At 39.5% G+C, this 17,139-nt stretch overlaps 1 protein-coding gene across 1 annotated transcript; it reads left to right on the top strand.

Moving 5' to 3' along the window:
* The first annotated feature begins 2,817 nt into the window (after nt 1-2,817).
* Nucleotides 2,818-3,780, top strand: LOC121451657 (olfactory receptor 13C8-like). Its single transcript, XM_041657355.1, has one exon. It carries the CDS (start codon nt 2,818-2,820, stop codon nt 3,778-3,780), a length of 963 nt encoding a protein of 320 aa, XP_041513289.1.
* Nucleotides 3,781-17,139: the final 13,359 nt, after the last annotated feature.

The raw sequence follows: 17,139 nt of genomic DNA, 5'->3' as shown, positions 1-17,139 counted from the left end.
CTATTATCTAAACAAGATGGATTTGAGTCCTATTCCCTATGCACCAAAGAAGACATGATTACCCTGAAGAGTGAGGGCAGAGTGCATGCTGACAGTTAAGTGTTGATGCGACAGGGACAGCTCTTTAGAAGGTCCCAATGAATCTATTCCTAGTGCTTTCATACTTAATGTCCCCTGGTCAAACTTCACTGGCTCCCAATTGCCTTAAGAACAAATTATAATTTCTTAACATTACCTTTAATATGCCCCACAAATGTGCAAGTCAGCATTCCTTTCCTTACCCACCAGAATGCTGTCCTTTGCTATATTGTAAAGTCTCTGTGTGCCCTAAGGACACAATGGCCTCAGTCAATTGCCCAAGACTGTGCTTCTCAGCTCATGTGGACCATGTGATGAGATCCTGTCACAGGCCCTTATATAGCTTCCTCCCACACTTTGAAGTCTGTCTGTGCTTACTCATTGAGCAATTCAGTGACTTTCTGGGGGAAAATAAACCATTTCCTACAAACATTCTTTACCATAGAGCATTGCTGTGGTCCTTTTACCAACACCCATATTGTGCTCCAACTCTTCACACACTCAAATGGATTCTTTAAAGAAAGAAGAGCCCAGCCCAGCTGTAATTTATTGATGGAGCTTACTGGCAATCCAAAGAGAAAAATTCAAAATGGCTCACAAGTTTTGCTATAAAACAGGGTGCCATACTCTACATAAAACCCAGAAAAGTCAGTGCGGAGCAACCCCTTCATTCTTCTTCAGGGTCTGTTCTTTGTATACCCTATGAGCATGGCAGCTTATCACCAGCAGGGGGCGGAAAGTGAAAAGAAGAAAGTTTCTCCTGACTAAGTGAAGCCTAGTGACTCTGAGACTAAGATAGCCATGTTCTTCTATCTCAGATTAGACCACAGGCTCTTGGGCAAACGCTGCCTCCCACTCATCCTGGGAGCTGCTTTTCATTCTCCCTTATTACTGAGCAATCCTCCGCTCTATGACTTTTTCTTTAGCTAGATTCCAAAATGTATTTTTAAAAACATGTTTTCTAGACAACTTTTGATTTAATTTTTCCTTGTCATGCTTTTCTTTTTATTTCAATCCATTATTTATTGTTTTTAATAAATAAGTGTAGTGATTGCCTCCATTTTATATTTACAATGGTCTCTTCCACTAAAACTGCATTTTTATCAGTGCTCTTTAAAATGATGCCTTATATGTCTCCTTTACTTTTTGCGTGTGCTCTTATCTGCTGTGCCTTTTTGATCTGTGCTCTTATCAATTGTTCTCTGTCTTTTATTTATACCCTGTGAAGGATTTCCCATGTTCTTTTGGAAGTCTCCATTTCTTACGTACATTCTCTGATTCCATTAATATTTTCTCTTTAAACTCACAATCTCTTTAAATTTATCTCTAAAAGTACATGAATCCTGGTGAAATCCTACTTTAATTCCTGTTTTATTATGTTATATATATCATAAATCACTTTGACAGTTTTTTAGTAATCTGTTTACGTTGCTGTAGATGATAGCTTCATTCGCTTCCAATTTCTGAACTCTTTTGCCGGTGCAGATCCATGTGACAGAGCTGTTACAGAGATCATGAACATCTGAGCTGTCACTAACCTCATGGGCTAGAGGTAACGTCATGATCAGATCAGTTCCTTCAAGCCAGATTTCCCAAAAACCTTAGCTAGGAGAGGCTCCCAGGTCTGAGAACTAGATTCTACCCAGTTTCTGTTGTTCTTTAAGTGTGTGCACACACAGACACCTGCGTGTCAAGGTGTCCTTGTAGAGGTCAGCAGACCACTTTCCGGAACTAGTCCACTACTTCTATCCTGTGGATCCTTGCTGTGGAACCCAGGTCCTCAGACTTGTTGGCAGGCACCATTTGCCCATCTCACTGCATCCCTCGCCCACACCCAACTGCAATGCAGAAAAGTCTTTCAAGTAAACTGTTGATCCCAACTTGTGTTTATTTGATACATCTGTTTAAATGATCATGTTTGAACACCTGGTGAACACATTTCAGATTCTGTACTTCAGTATTTCCATAAGATGTTGACCCTGAACATTTAGTAAGTCAGTAAAGCTGCTTCCTGGTTTCCATCTCCGGTGACAGACAAACCAATAAAACCAACAATCTGGACAGTAATAGTGAAAAGAAAGAAAAGGTGACGGTGAAACCCACTAGTTTGTTTGGTTCATATCCACTACTAAATACAACAAACAGAGACAAAACATTGCATTATAGGCAGCTAATTTCCAACATTTGTGTACCACATCAATGTGATTAGACACTCATTTCCAACCTATTAAATCAGAACTTGCAGACACAGCAATATGACTGTTGAGGATCTAAGGATTCACTGTCTTAATAGAGAAAATTCAGGTAGGCATTCCTTATGCTAGGCCTTGATTCATGGTGAGAAACTTTAACATACTAACAACAAAATGAACTCAGCAGATTGTATTTACATATATTTGTGGATACACACGCACAGATATATCACATAAAATCTAAGAAAAACAGGTGATTAACTTGAGAGTGAGGAGGTATGAAAAAAGCTAAAGGAGGGTAGATGGGAAGGGCTGGAGGAAGTAAAGGTATTAGGGAACAATGTAATTCTGTTTCAATTAAAAATCTTTTAAAATGAAAAATTCTTAATTATTAATCACATAGAAAAACTATCCCCCCATACCGTATATATAAATACAGCCATCGGCAACAAAAAATATTTTAATTTTATGAAGTGGCTCTTATAAATTCATTAATAGATTTCTTTCTATCATACCCAGAGTTCTGCTGAAGGACAGACCTATTCATATGGAGAGAGCCAATGGTTCCATGTTGACAGAATTTGTCTTGGTGGGGCTCTCTGACCACCCAGAGCTTCAGAAAGTTTTATTTGTGCTGATTTTGTGCATGTACCTGCTGATCCTGCTTGGGAATGGAGTCCTCATCTCAGTAGTCATCTACGACGTGCACCTGCACACCCCCATGTACTTCTTCCTCTGCAACCTTTCCTTCCTGGACATCTGCTACACAAGCTCTTCTGTCCCACTCATTCTCGGCAGCTTTCTGAAAGGAAGGAAGAGAGTTTCCTTCTCTGAGTGCATGGTCCAAATGTTCTTCTCCTTTGCCATGGGTGCCACAGAATGTGTGCTGCTAGGCACGATGGCACTTGACCGCTTTCTGGCCATCTGCTACCCACTGAGATACCCTGTCATCATGAGCAAGGGTACCTATATGCCCATGGCCGTTGGATGCTGGATTGCTGGGCTTGTTGACTCATTGGTGCAGACATCTCTTACAGTGCATTTACCATTCTGTACTGATAACATCATTCAACAATTTGCCTGTGAATTTGTGGCCGTTGTAAAACTGGCTTGTGGAGATATTTCAGTCAATATGATTAGCATGGCAGGGTCAAATCTGCTTTTTCTAGCTGTTCCATTGATAGCCATTGCTATCTCTTATGTTTTCATCATTGCCACAATCCTGAGGATCCCTTCCTCTGAAGGAAAACAGAAGGCCTTCTCCACGTGCTCTGCCCATCTGACAGTGGTGATTATATTCTATGGAACCATTTTCTTCATGTATGCAAAGCCCAAGTCTAAAGTCACTGCTGGGACAGGACATCAAAGTGTGACTGAGGCACTCATCTCCCTTTTCTATGGAGTGGTGACCCCCATGCTCAATCCTCTCATCTACAGTCTGAGGAACAAGGATGTGAAGGCTGCTGTTCAGAGCATGCTGGGAGGAAATCGTCTGATGAAACATAAATGATTATTTATTTAGACTTTGTGACTCGCTATTAGAAGTTGTGTTTATATAAACACAAAATTCATTAAGATCGAATGACATATGAAAATTCAAAGGCATTAAAATATTTTGGTTTCTTTTGTTACAATTTAGGTTTTGTTATAAATGCAGAAATGAGACATGTTGCGGGATGTCCTCCCATTCCTCCAGCCTATAGCTGCTGAGATACCAGCCCATTGGGGCGTGGTCTCTCTCCCTTTAAATAAGTGGCCACTTCCCTCTCCTCTCTCTCTTCACTTCCTGTTCCGCCGGTGACTAGACTCCCTTCCTGGTTGCATAGAGGGCTGTTGCATGGGACAGTTATCTGTAAGTTTTTTCCCCTTTAAATAAATACCACCCTATTAATCATAATTCCAAACTATTGTGGCATTGTTGGTGACTTATGCCTTCATTTTGGCGCCCAACATTTGGTTTTAGAACCTCTCCTTTCCCCGCTCGGCTGCTGGCCGCAAGTTCGGCTTGGCGGGAGTCATCCCTTCCTCAGTTGCCGCCTGTGCCTTGCAACAGCGGCCTTGGCCTCCCCACGTGGATTTAAACTCCACAGGCCCGCATAGTCTCTGCCCGCGTGATTTGCTCTTTTCTGAGTTGTTTTTAAATCTCCCTTGCAAGCATAGCTCTTAAGTGGCGCTAACCAGAGCATGCAGTTGCTGAAAGCTGCAACCCCTCAGGGTGACTCTGTCACGTGGAGGCATAAGCGGCTTCCAGGTTGTTCTTCTCTACCCCTGGATTCTGGGTTTCTGGTTCCGTCTCTGGAATTGATTTAATTGCATTTACTTTGTTGAGAAACTTGCATTTTCCAGTTTTTAACATCTACTAAGGCACTGAAACAGGATCCCGTTTTCATCGCGACTCGGCAACAGCGCCACCTGCTGGATAAGAGGTAATATGGCAGTTTTCGTTTCTAACGCAAATTTTACTGCTTTGTTTTCACTAATACAATGGATTAGTAAATTTATATTTACTAATACAATGGATTACGTCATACAAGGTTTATATGATTATGGGGATACCTTGATTTGCTTGTTACTAGGTTTCAGTTTTCTTTTCCATATTCTATCATTAAGGAAGAATATGGCACTCCTAAGAACGATAGAATCTTTACGAACTAATAATGAACAACTAATTGACAGGATTAAAATTATTGAAAATCAGAGGTTATCTGAACAAGTGGATACTATGACAAACAAAACTGATTCCATATCCAAGGGTATTAGAAAGTTACCTGAAAGGGTTCAGGCTTTTGAATTTGACATTCAGACTTTATCACAAAGTTTTGATAAGGTAACAGACAGAATGTACCTCCAAGATGGGAATCTACATGATATACAAGAAAAATTTAAGGAGGACATGTTATCTTTGAAGGAAAAAATTAAAGCTTTGGAATCACAGGTGCAGAATGGGGACCAAAAAATTGATGCCTCAGTGAAATCACTGGAAATATATACAGGTCAGGAGATTCAGGATTTAAGAGAGACAATGATAAAAAGATTTGAAAAGATTGGAGAAATTATTGCAGCTGGTGAACAGAGTAAGGAGGCACAAGGACAGGATACAATGCCTCCACCAGCTATTAGAACTGGCTTACCCAGGGTTCTAGCAACATACCCTATACTTAATTCTGACAAAGCGTCAACTTCTAAAGGCTCAAAGGGAGTCAGAGAAGCTAGATGGACACCAATAGCAATGAATGATCTGAAAGAAATTAAGCAAGCTGTTGTTAATTTTGGCTTGCACAATGCATATGTAAAGGAAATGATAAGGACTTGGGATTCTAATGCTAGAGCTACCCCCCATGATTTCCATCAGTTAGTATCTGCAGTTTTAGATAATGGACCTTCCTTGATGTTTGGAATTTATTTCAGAGAAGATTACAAACATATGGAACAGCAAGCAAGAGCAAAAGGTGTCGAGGTTTCCCAAGATCAAATTCTTGGTGCAGGAGAATATGCTGATCCACAGGTCCAAGCTCTTTATGATGATGAAGTACTGTGTCTATGTCACCAAGCAGCTTTAAATGCTTGGAATAGGATACAAGATCCAGCAAAAAGAGTTGAATCATATACCAGAATTAGGCAGGGACAGAGAGAACCCTTTATTGACTTTTTGCAAAGATTAATTAAGGCTGTGGACATAGGGGTAATAGACCCAGAAGCTAGATGAATACTTCTTGAATCTCTAGCTTTTGAGAATGCAAACATAGAATGCAAAAAGATAATTGGGCCTTTAAAGTCTAGATCAGCACCTATGGATGAATGGATTCAGCATACGATGAATGCTGAGACGTTTAGTTATAATGATGAATCTTGGGTAAGAGAAGCGATTTCCAAAGCAATGAGGAGACATCAAACTGCCAGGTGTTTTAATTGTGGTAAATTAGGACATTTGCAAAGGGATTGCAGGCAAAGAATTTCTAGGAATAATATCTCTTCTGGGAATGACAAAAATAGGAGACCTCGGCCTTCAGGTATGTGTAGGAGATGCGGTAAAGGCCGGCATTGGTCCAACGAATGTAGGTCAACAACAGACAGATGGGGCAATCCGATATCATCGGGAAACTCCTTGGGGGGCCTCTCGCAGGCCCCCAAGCCAACAGTGTCCCAGTCATTCCCAGTCACAGTGGAGAACATGCCTTACCAAGAAAATTAAAAGCTCCAATTTCTGCTGTAAAAAGTAAAACTGGCCTAAATGAAGAATTACGTGTGGAGGATGAGTCAAAAAACCCAGTAGGACAGAGTAAACATATATTTTGGCAGACTTCTATTAATGATGAAAGACCAAAGCTAAGAGTCTGTATAAATGGCACTTTTATTGAAGGCTAATTAGACACAGGTGCGGATGTAAGTATCATTACCCCAGAATCTTGGCATCCGAATTGGCCTCTTCAAGAGGTAGATGTTCAGTTCCTGGGAATTGGAACCCTATCTCGTGTAAAACAAAGCACAAGATGGGTTGAATGCATAGGGCCCGAAGGGCAAATAGGAAGACTAAGGCCATATATAGCCAATATTGCCATAAATTTATGAGCTGTGACCTGCTACAGCAATGGAATACCCAGATTAACATTCCTGTAGTTTCAGGAACTCATAATTCTGGGAAGGATATGATGAGGTATTATGGAAAAAGGTCACCAGCCATTCAGGCTGTACAAGAACATACAGCAAATACCAAACCTTTAGAGGTACCAAGAGACCTACCTTTAAAATGGCTAACTGAGAAGCCAATATGGATCAAACAGTGGCCTCTAGCTGAAGATAAACTACAGGCATTGGAACAGCTGGTGCAAGAGCAACTAGATGCTCACCATATTGAAGCATCAACCAGCTCTTGGAATTCTCCTGTGTTTGTTATAAAAAAGAAATCTGGTAAATGGAGAATGGTGACAGATCTAAGAGCTGTCAACAAAGTAATTCAACCTATGGGCCCACTACAATCTGGAATTCCTTTGCCTTCTCTGTTACCAAAAGGATGGCCTCTTATAGTTATTGATTTGAAAGATTGTTTTTTCACTATACCGTTACAAGAAAAGGATAGAGAAAAATTTGCCTTCACAGTGCCTACTTATAATAACTCTCAGCCTAATAGGATATATCAATGGACTATTCTCCCATAGGGTATGCTCAATAGTCCTACACTGTGCCAATATTTTGTAAGTAAGCCATTGGAAATAATTCGTAAACAATTCCCCAAGTCCATAATTTATCATTACATGGATGACATCTTGTTATCTGATTCAAATATCGATACTTTAGAAAGGATGTTTGAAGAAGTAAAGAAAGTCTTGCCTAGGTGGGGATTACAAATTGCCCCTGCAAAGATTCAAAGAGGAAATTCTATTAATTACCTAGGTTACAGAATAGGGTTAGAGAAAATTAAAATGCATGAGGCACAAATTAGGAGAGACCGGTTAAAGACTCTTAATGACTTCCAAAGATTGTTAGGAGACATTTCCAGTCTACGACCAGCTGTTGGGATAACACCTGATCTAATAGTTCATTTAAACAAAACCTTAGATGGTGATAAAGATTTGAATAGTCCAAGAAAACTGACAGCTGAAGCAGAAAAGGAACTGACAATGATTGAGGAAAAATTACAGGAGGCACATGTGGATAGGGTGAAGCCAAATCTTAGCTGCATCCTAGTCATATTGCCTTCCAGAATTTCTCCTACAGGGATTCTAATGCAGAGGGAAGATATTATTTTAGAGTGGATATTTATACCTAATAAGCCAAGTAAAAAATTAAAAACTTATGTGGAAAAAGTCTCTGAATTAATTATAAAAGGTAAGCTGAGACTTCGTCAACTAGCAGGTATAGACCCAGCAGAAATTATAGTGCCTTTTACTACTGAAGAAATAAAAAAGTTATGGGAAGACAATGAACCGTGGCAAAGAGCTTGTGCTAATTTTTTGGGAGAAATTAATAGCAACTATCCCAAAAGTGGTAGACTTAACCTCATAAAAAGGACTTCTTGGATTCTTCCTAGAATTGTATGTGATGCTCCAATAACTGGAGCCCGTACGTTCTATACTGATGCAAATAAATCAGGGAAAGCAGGTTACAAGTCAGATGAATTGAGTAAGGTGGAACAAAGCCCTTATAATTCTGTCCAGAAGGCAGAATTATATGCCATTCTTATGGTGCTAAGGGATTTTAAAGAACCTCTTAATATAGTTACAGATTCACAATATGCAGAAAGAGTTATCTTGCATATTGAAACCGCTGAATTTATACCAGATGACACAGAGTTGACTTCATTGTTTATCCAGGTACAAGACATAATCAGGAACAGGCTTTGTCCGATGTACATAACACACATCCGGTCCCATGCAGGTCTGCCTGGTCCTCTAGCCCAAGGCAATGCTGAGATTGATCAATTATTGATTGGAAGTGTGTTGCAGGCCTCAGAATTTCATAAGAAGCATCATGTCAATAGTAAAGGCCTAAAGAAAGAATTTTCCATTACTTGGCAACAAGCTAAGGACATTATAAAGAAATGTCCTACTTGTTCTTTCTATAATCAAACACCGTTGCCTGCAGGGAGTAACCCAAAGGGTACTAAGAGAAATGAAATCTGGCAGATGGATGTGTTCCACTTTATGGAATTTGGTAAATTAAAATATGTACACCATACCATAGACACGTATTCAGGTTTTCAATGGGCTACTGCCCTGAGCTCAGAAAAGGCTGATTCAGTAATCACACCTTTATTGGAAGTTATGGCCATCATGGGTATACCTGCACAAATAAAGACAGATAATGGTCCAGCATATGTATCAAAGAAAAAGAAACACTTTTTTGATTATTATAATATAAAACACATTACAGGTATACCAAATAATCCTACAGGTCAGGCAGTTATAGAAAGATCAAATCGTACTATAAAGGATATGCTGAACAAACAGAAAGGGACTGAAAATACCCCCAGAAATAGATTACATAATGCTTTATTAACCTTGAATTTTCTTAACGCTAATGAGAAAGGAACGACAGCAGCAGAAAGACATTGGATAATGGAAAAGTCTGCTGAACTAAATCAACCGATTTATTTCAAAGATGTGCTGACCTCTCAATGGAAGCCAGGAGACGGGCCAAGTTGGGGAAGGTGTTTTGCTCTTGTTTCCACAGGAGAAGAAAATTTGTGGATACCATCAAAATTAATAAAGTTTCTATCTGAAGAGGAGAAACCTCTTGGAAAGGAGAAATGACAACTCATCCACATACAGGTGGTAAGAAAAACATATAGAATGGGGGCAGGTTTCTGTTCCTATCTCCACAGGAAAACACTCATCTTTGAAAAATTCAAGGGATCCTGGATGTTTGGATACTGACAGATGGAAAAATACCTGCCCAATAAGAAATATCAAGAAAACTGAATGGGTTGTGTAAGTAATATTAAACCATATTTCTAAATTTATAAAGCTGGTTTTGAAGTTGGACTCTGGTTCAGTCCCTCTCCAATTCCAAGCCTGTTAATAAGAGAAAAACCCAGAGTTTCTGGAGTTTCTGTCTCATGTCAAGAGCCATGATATGGGACAGAAAGAAATATGAGTTTAGAAAACATCTTTGCTTTTCTTCATATCTGTCATACTTTTCATTGAATATATCTATCATGCCTTTCAGTGAATATATACATATATGTCTATATGATTAATGTTTAAGTTTTTCACAATGAACAATGAGTTTTTCCTGAAGTGACATTTGAAGTTTCCAGGAAGAAGATGGGGACCCATAACAACAACTCAACCTGGTTGATATGACGTCATGATACTGATAGCGCTACTACAAGACCTGCTTTGGGTACCAGCTGCACAAGACAGTTCCAACTTCGTTAGCTGAAATGGTGCACATCTTATACAACATTTTGGCCAGACCTGCACAAAATACTCAGAGACTATTTGCAATTTTAAAAGACATTGATTTTGAAATTTAACCATCATTTTACTTTCACAGGATCCCCCAGAAAGAACGCCGCCCCCACGACAGCTGGAAGTAATTCTAGAGGACGACGTCCCCTCTCCCAGTAAAGTTTGCCCTTGGGTTTAGGGACATCATTTAGGGGTTGATTATAATTAGTATATGATTGAGGCTTGGGGGAGGAATTTTATAAGCTCAGGGATCATTTTGAAAAAAAGAAAAAAAAGAGGGATGATGGGATAATAGATTTGTAATTGTGAGTTACTGCTTTTTAGACAAATATATTGGTATAGATTCTTGTATATTGATACGAAGTTAAATTATATTGACTATTGTATGCATGCATGTTTCTACCTCTGTTTAAAACATTTTTTATGTATTGACATATATTGTATTGATATATATATATTGTATATATTTACCATATTGCAGTGTACATTTCTACCTCTGATTAAGATACTTATATAATATTTGTGTATTGATATATATTTACCTACTGAAATGTATATTTGTACATTGTTTATATTTGGAGGTCATTGTCCTCATTTGTTTCACAGTCGTTTATTTTCTTAGTCTTTAAGTTAGATAGATATTGAGAATTATATAGATTAATAGTCATCTAAGTTTGTCATTTATAATTGGACTAATCAGGTTCTTTAGATATATAGAGATTATACTCAGTATAGATAGATAATCTTCAACTTCTTCAAAGTGCTGTAGAAAATGGCCTTTAATCTAACTCAGAGTTTTGTGGTAGTGAGACACAATTGCTCCTGGCAACACCACTCTATTCCCGAGAGAATGTTGAGCACCAAAGACACTCCACCTGGAGCCTTTCTTTTTTGGCAGAACTGGCCTTTGGGCAAAGAAATGCCCATATCTCAATGACTGACAAAGATACAGAGCGTGCATCAATGGATAAAACAGGACTGTCATATCCTGCCAAGACAGGGTAAGATAGTTTTGAAAAGTTGCTTGCCTTAGAAAATGGTATGTCAGTTATGTTAGGCCTTAGCCAAAGTTGGTTGCTTCAATGCTGCTAATGTGACTTTGGGTGATTGCCCAGGTAGCTAGTTGTCTCTGTGATTTGTTGCATGTTTTGGAAGTTGTTTTACTGAACTTCCTAATTACCCAGGTAACATTATTTCCCTTCTCAGATCTTCGATGGGGTTGAAGACTATATAAATGTAGTTACTTTCTCTCATGACTTGGCCAAGTTATTTATTATACAAGACCAAGATAGTTAGAATAGGATATTTGTACTTATTGTATATAATTTCATAGTAGGTTTAGAACTCTCTTATTTAAACAAAAGGGGGAGGTGTTGCGGGAGGTCCTCCCACTCCTCCAGCCTATTGCTGCTGAGATACCAGCCCATTGGGGCGTGGTCTCTCTCCCTTTAAAAAAGTGGCCACTTCCCTCTCCTCTCTCTCTTCACTTCCTGCTCCGCTGGGGACTAGACTCCCTTCCTGGTTGTGTAGAGGGCTGTTGCATGGGACAGTAATATGTAAGTTTTTTTCCCCTTTAAATAAATACCACCCTATTAATCATAATTCCAAACTATTGTGGCATTGTTTGTGACTTACGCCTTCAGAGACATACTGTCATTTGTTAAGTACACTGTTACAGAAATGCAAGAATGCTGAAAACATTTTGGAACAAATAGCAAGGAAAAGTAAACTGTCCCGCGCTACTGTCTGGCCAGCAAGAACGACGTGGCACATTCAGGATTCTTCTGCAGAAAAGCTTTATGCGTCTTGAGAGGGAGAGCATAAGCTTACAGAGCGAAGACCTCAAGGGTCGAAAACCCGGCCCTTATATAGCTTAACAGTCCTCGCCTCGGCCGTGTCAAACTCTGACTGGCTGCAGCCTGTCAAACCCTATGACGCCACGGGAGAGGCAGAGAACAAGGGATGGAAAGTTACTATGTGCATGCGCACTGGCTTGACAAGGTAAACTGTCATTTACCATGCACATGTGCACTGGCTTGATTACAGTGGTGGTGATGATGGTCAGCGTCATCTTGCAATGGAGTATGTGGGAACGGCTCCCCACAGTAAACTCTTCAAATTTAGAAAATGATTTAAGAAACACATTTAAAGTCCTTAAGGCAGTTTATAGTCCATTGTAGGTACACTGTTGATGAGTAGGCATAGTAAATATTAATTGATACATGATATAAGATATTTGCTTTATTTGCTCATTTCTTTATTATTTTTATTCAACATACCTGTAAACTCCCTGATGATAAAACTATTCCGTTCTTTAACGTACAACAACCCAACTCATAACAGGGTCTGGAATATAATAAATGTTAAATGTTGATAAGATTAAGTATTTTAAAGGTATTGTATGTGTTAGCATTTTTTCACAGAAACATTTATTTTGTGGCTAAGGCATTACATTTTGCTTTTTTTGTTAAGCTCATTGCCACTGAGGGGGAGAGCACGGTTTTGCTTTCTAGCAAGGATAGTTTTTCTGAGACTTTATTGATAATTAAAATATAGAGATAAAGTAATTCTAATAATGCATCCTGTGTTGTAGCTTCTTAACGTTAGGTGACACTGTAGCAGAATACACCTCTTGTATTTAGAGCTGAGTACAGGCTGGAAGAAAGACCTCATCTTGCCCTGCATTTCAGAATCATCCACTCTGATGAAAGCCGCAACACAGTTACACAGGGCTGGTAACCGAGAAAACTTGCCATTTGTGGTTGAGTGGACAAAGATGTTGAGCCAAATTCTTCAATGAACTCGATTTGTGAGATTAGGATTAAATATGGTGATCAAAAATGAAAACTATGCTTATTTGTTGGACAGTGGGGTCCTGTGAACTAGCGCCCAGCTGATCAATAAAGATCCCACTTTCCCTGAGGGAGCCATCCTTAGTCAGTGCTAAAAAATACTGCTCCTCCTGGAGGTAGGGGTGAGGGTGAAGTTGGGGGAAGGGGAGACGGGGAGAGGGAAGGGAGAATGGAAAGACTGGTGAGAGCTTGGGGGAGCAGGAGAGTGGAGATGGAGGAAGGGTGGATATAGGAGCAGAGAAGAAGATATCTACATTAAGGGAGCCATTTTAGGGTTGGCAAGAGACTTGGCTCTAGAGGGGATCCCAGGTGTCCACGGGGATGTCCCCTGCACCCGCTGGAGGAATAGATGGACAGACAGTAATGTAGGAACATATCCAACTACAGAAAGACCAATATGGCACTACTAGAAGCTAGTAGTCCTACAACAGGAAGACCTGGACATTCTAACTCAGAAGAAGCAGAGAGAAAAGACCTTCAATAGAACATTATGAAGATGATAGGGACCCTTAAGGAGGAAATGAATAATTCCCTTAAAGAAATGGAGGAAAAGATAAACAGAAACTGAAATAAATAAATCTCTTTAAGAAACCCAAGAAAAACCAATCAAATGGTGAAGGAAACAACTCAAACAGTGCAAGACTTGAAAGCTGAAACAGAGGCAATAAAGAAAACACAAACTGAGGGAATTCTGGAAATGGAAAATCTGGGCAAATGAGCAGGAAGTACAGATGCAAACATAACCAACAGAATATAAGAAATGGAAGAGAGAATCTTTGGAGTTGAAGATACGATAGAGTAATTAGATTAATCTATCAAAAGTGTTAAATACAACAAATCCTTAGCACAGAACATCCAGGAAATCTTGGACACCATAAAAAGACTAAAACGAAGAATAATAATGATAGAAGATGAAGAGGATGTTCAACTAAAGGCACAGAAAATATATTCAACAAAATCATCGAAGAAAACTTTCCCAACCCAAAGAAGGATGTGCCTGTGAAGGTACAAGAAACTTACAGAACACCAAACAGACTGAACCAGAGAAGAAAGTTCCATGGCTATAAAATAACCAAAACACTAAACATACAGACTAATGAAAGAATATTAAGAGCTGCAAAGGAAAAAGGCCAAGCAACATTTAAAGGCAGACCCATCAGAAGTACACCCTACATCTCAATGAAAACTCTGAAAGCCAGAAGGTCCTTGTCAGGTATGCTGCAGACTCTAAGAGATCATGGATGCAAGCTCAGACTATTATACCTAGCAAAACTTCAATCACCATAGATGGAGGAAAAAATATATTCCATGACAAAGCCAAATTTACACATTACTTATCCATAAATCCAGCTCTACAGTAGGTACTAGGAGGTAAACTCTCACCTAAGGATGTTAGCTGAATGAAAGCACAGGCAAGAAGTAACCCCACACCTCACCTTATGTTAAGACTGAATGTACAGTTTTAAACTTTGTAGACAAGATGCTTGCCTTCATACTTGCCTTGCTTACATTCCCCTTAAGAGGCAATGTAAGCCAGGTGGTGGTGGTACATTCCTTTAAATCAAGCACTTGGGAGGCAGAGGCAGGTGGATCTCTGTGAGTTCAAGGTCTGCCTAGTCTACAAGAGCAAGTTCCAAGACAGGCTCCAATGCTACAGAGAATCCCTGTCTTGCAAAAAACAAACAAACAAACAAACAAACAAAAATTCCATTCAAATGAACTTTCTTTCTGCACCTTAAACGTTCTCATTTATTTTGAGTATTAAACACACTGCTTTCTCAATCTATGTCATGTATACCTTCTGATGTGGGAGTGATTTCTTATTAATAAAGAAACTGCCTAGACCCATTTGATAGGCCAACCCTTAGGTAGGCGGAGTAAACAGAACGGAATGCTGGGAGAAAGAAGCTGAGTCAGGGAGTCGCCATGATTCTCCCACTCCAGACAGACGCAGGTTAAGATCATTCCTGGTAAGCCAGCTCGTGGGCTACACAGATTAATAGAAATGGGTTAGATCAATATGTAAAAGCTAGCCAATAAGAAACTGAAACTAATGGGTCAGGCAGTGTTTAAAAGAATACAGTTTCCGTGTAATTATTTTGGGTAAAGCTAGCCGGGTGGCGGGACACAGCCCGCTGCTCCGTACTTCAACAGAGTGGTACCCAACGTGCTAATAAACTCCACGTAAAACCTGAGAGGACTTAAAAAGGAGAGAGAGAGAATTTAAGACAGCTTTTTGCTGTTTGTGGGTTGCCTGCCGCAAAGAAATTGTCCTGACTCACCAGCAGGAAAAAAAACTGGCTGTTTTAAAATGCCGGCTTTCTGGGCTATGCCGCCATTGCGATCTCTGTCTGGCTCCTGTGGGAGACAGAGCTTTTAAATGGAACATTTGGAGTAAAGCTCTACGGCTTGCTTGATGGCAATGTGGACTGCTGTGTGCCTGAAACTGTGTGTGGCTCAGAGGCACCAAATGGCTCTGAGGCAGGAGCGGCTTGGCTCAGCTCTGCCATGCTGAACTGTGATGGTCTCAGGCAAAAACTACCGTAATTACCATAAAAACAGCGCATTTAAGGTTTCAACTGGGCAGGACACAGGTGGTACCGTATTACCTGTACATGGCGCAACTTAAGTTTTTAAGAACTGCTTAACATTTTAAAAAATGCTCCTGGATAGTAAAAAAAATGTTACAGATTCACAATAAAACAGATTCAGACATAAAAGACCACAGTGTTGGATGAGTGTACGTAGGCTTGAGAGAGAGAAGAAAAGAATATAGAGAATAAAGTTAATGGTTTTAAAAAAAAAGGGTAAAGTCTTTAAAGAGACAGAGTACAGATAGTTAAGAGATTAAAAGAAATAAAGAAAAATAAGCCACGTAAAAATGGAAAATTCACAGAGAGTCTGGATTATGTACATTATGTTTTCTTTAAAATTTTTGACTGTAAAGGAGCTAAGTACAGAGAGACATTTCATTCTATGGGCTGCCAAGTGGAACCAAAACGGATATCATGAGGGTATGACTTCAGAATTTGGGTCTAAGGATATGATGCTTTGGAAAGGGTCTTCTTTTGTTTTCACAGAGGACCAGACCCTGTGGATTGCATCTATCCCGATATGGTATGATAGACCACGACCTCCCGAAAAGTTCCTGTGAACACCCTCAAAAAATTACTTCACTCAACTGCCAACTGAGATAAACCTGGCACACAGGTTACACCCTAAATGATCTGATTAACAGCGCCCCCATTCAGCAGGAAGCAGTTTGGAAAGAAAAAACTGCGCCCATGTTCCCAAAATATTGTTTGTAAATGTTCTTTTACATTTAAAGGGGGAAATGATATAGGTATGAGTAATTTGCATTGGTGTGGATTTTACAGTCAATTTTGTTATATGTATATGTATTTCTGATCTTGATTAAGGTATTGTGATTGTGTAGTTCATTTAAAAATGTAATGTATAATTAAGAAATATAGGTTAATGGTTAATCATCAATAATAGTCAAGCTTGTAGTCATGTTAGTTAGATTTTCTAGATATATAGAGATACATTTCAGTTAGATAGACATTCTTCATATCTTTCAAAGACTGCAGAATATGGCATTTAATGTTTTAATAACTTAGAACTTTTCATGACAATGAGACACTCTGCTCCTGGCGGCACCAATCTACTTCAAGAAGAAGATGGGCATCGAAGAGGATCCTTATGGAGTTTGATAGCCATTTGGGCAAGAAACTGCTCTTGCCTGGACTGTTGCATAAAATGGACCCAGAGAACCCACAGAGAGAGGACTGCTGAACTTGCCTTAAGGTGACACGGTCTTTTGGGGTTCCTGACTCATGAAAGAGTCTGCGAAACATTCTGCAGGATACAGCAGAAAGTGACTGAACTGTCTTTGGAATTTCCTGCTTCATGAAAATGTCTGCTGGATACTATGGGCCTGAAGGCTGAAGATGGATGCCCCAACCGTACAAAAGAACTTTGGGTGACTGTCCAGGCAGCAAGATGTCTCTGTCATTTCTAGAGTTTTCTTATTCCTTGTTTACTTAGGTGGTATTATATCCTTCTGGAGTCTTTGATGGAGTTGAAGAATGAATAGATAGTTATAGT

The sequence above is a fragment of the Microtus oregoni genome, unplaced genomic scaffold (assembly GCF_018167655.1).
Source record: "Microtus oregoni isolate MIOR12 unplaced genomic scaffold, Mior012 000008F_ref0000371, whole genome shotgun sequence".
Classification (NCBI taxonomy): domain Eukaryota; kingdom Metazoa; phylum Chordata; class Mammalia; order Rodentia; family Cricetidae; genus Microtus; species Microtus oregoni.
Note: the sequence above shows the minus strand (reverse complement) of the source record. Positions and strands in the feature narration are given on the sequence as shown.

Bases quoted from the DNA above. Each gene is read 5' to 3' on its own strand.
- LOC121451657 (XM_041657355.1), top strand. From the start codon at position 2,818: ATGGAGAGAGCCAATGGTTCCATGTTGACAGAATTTGTCTTGGTGGGG.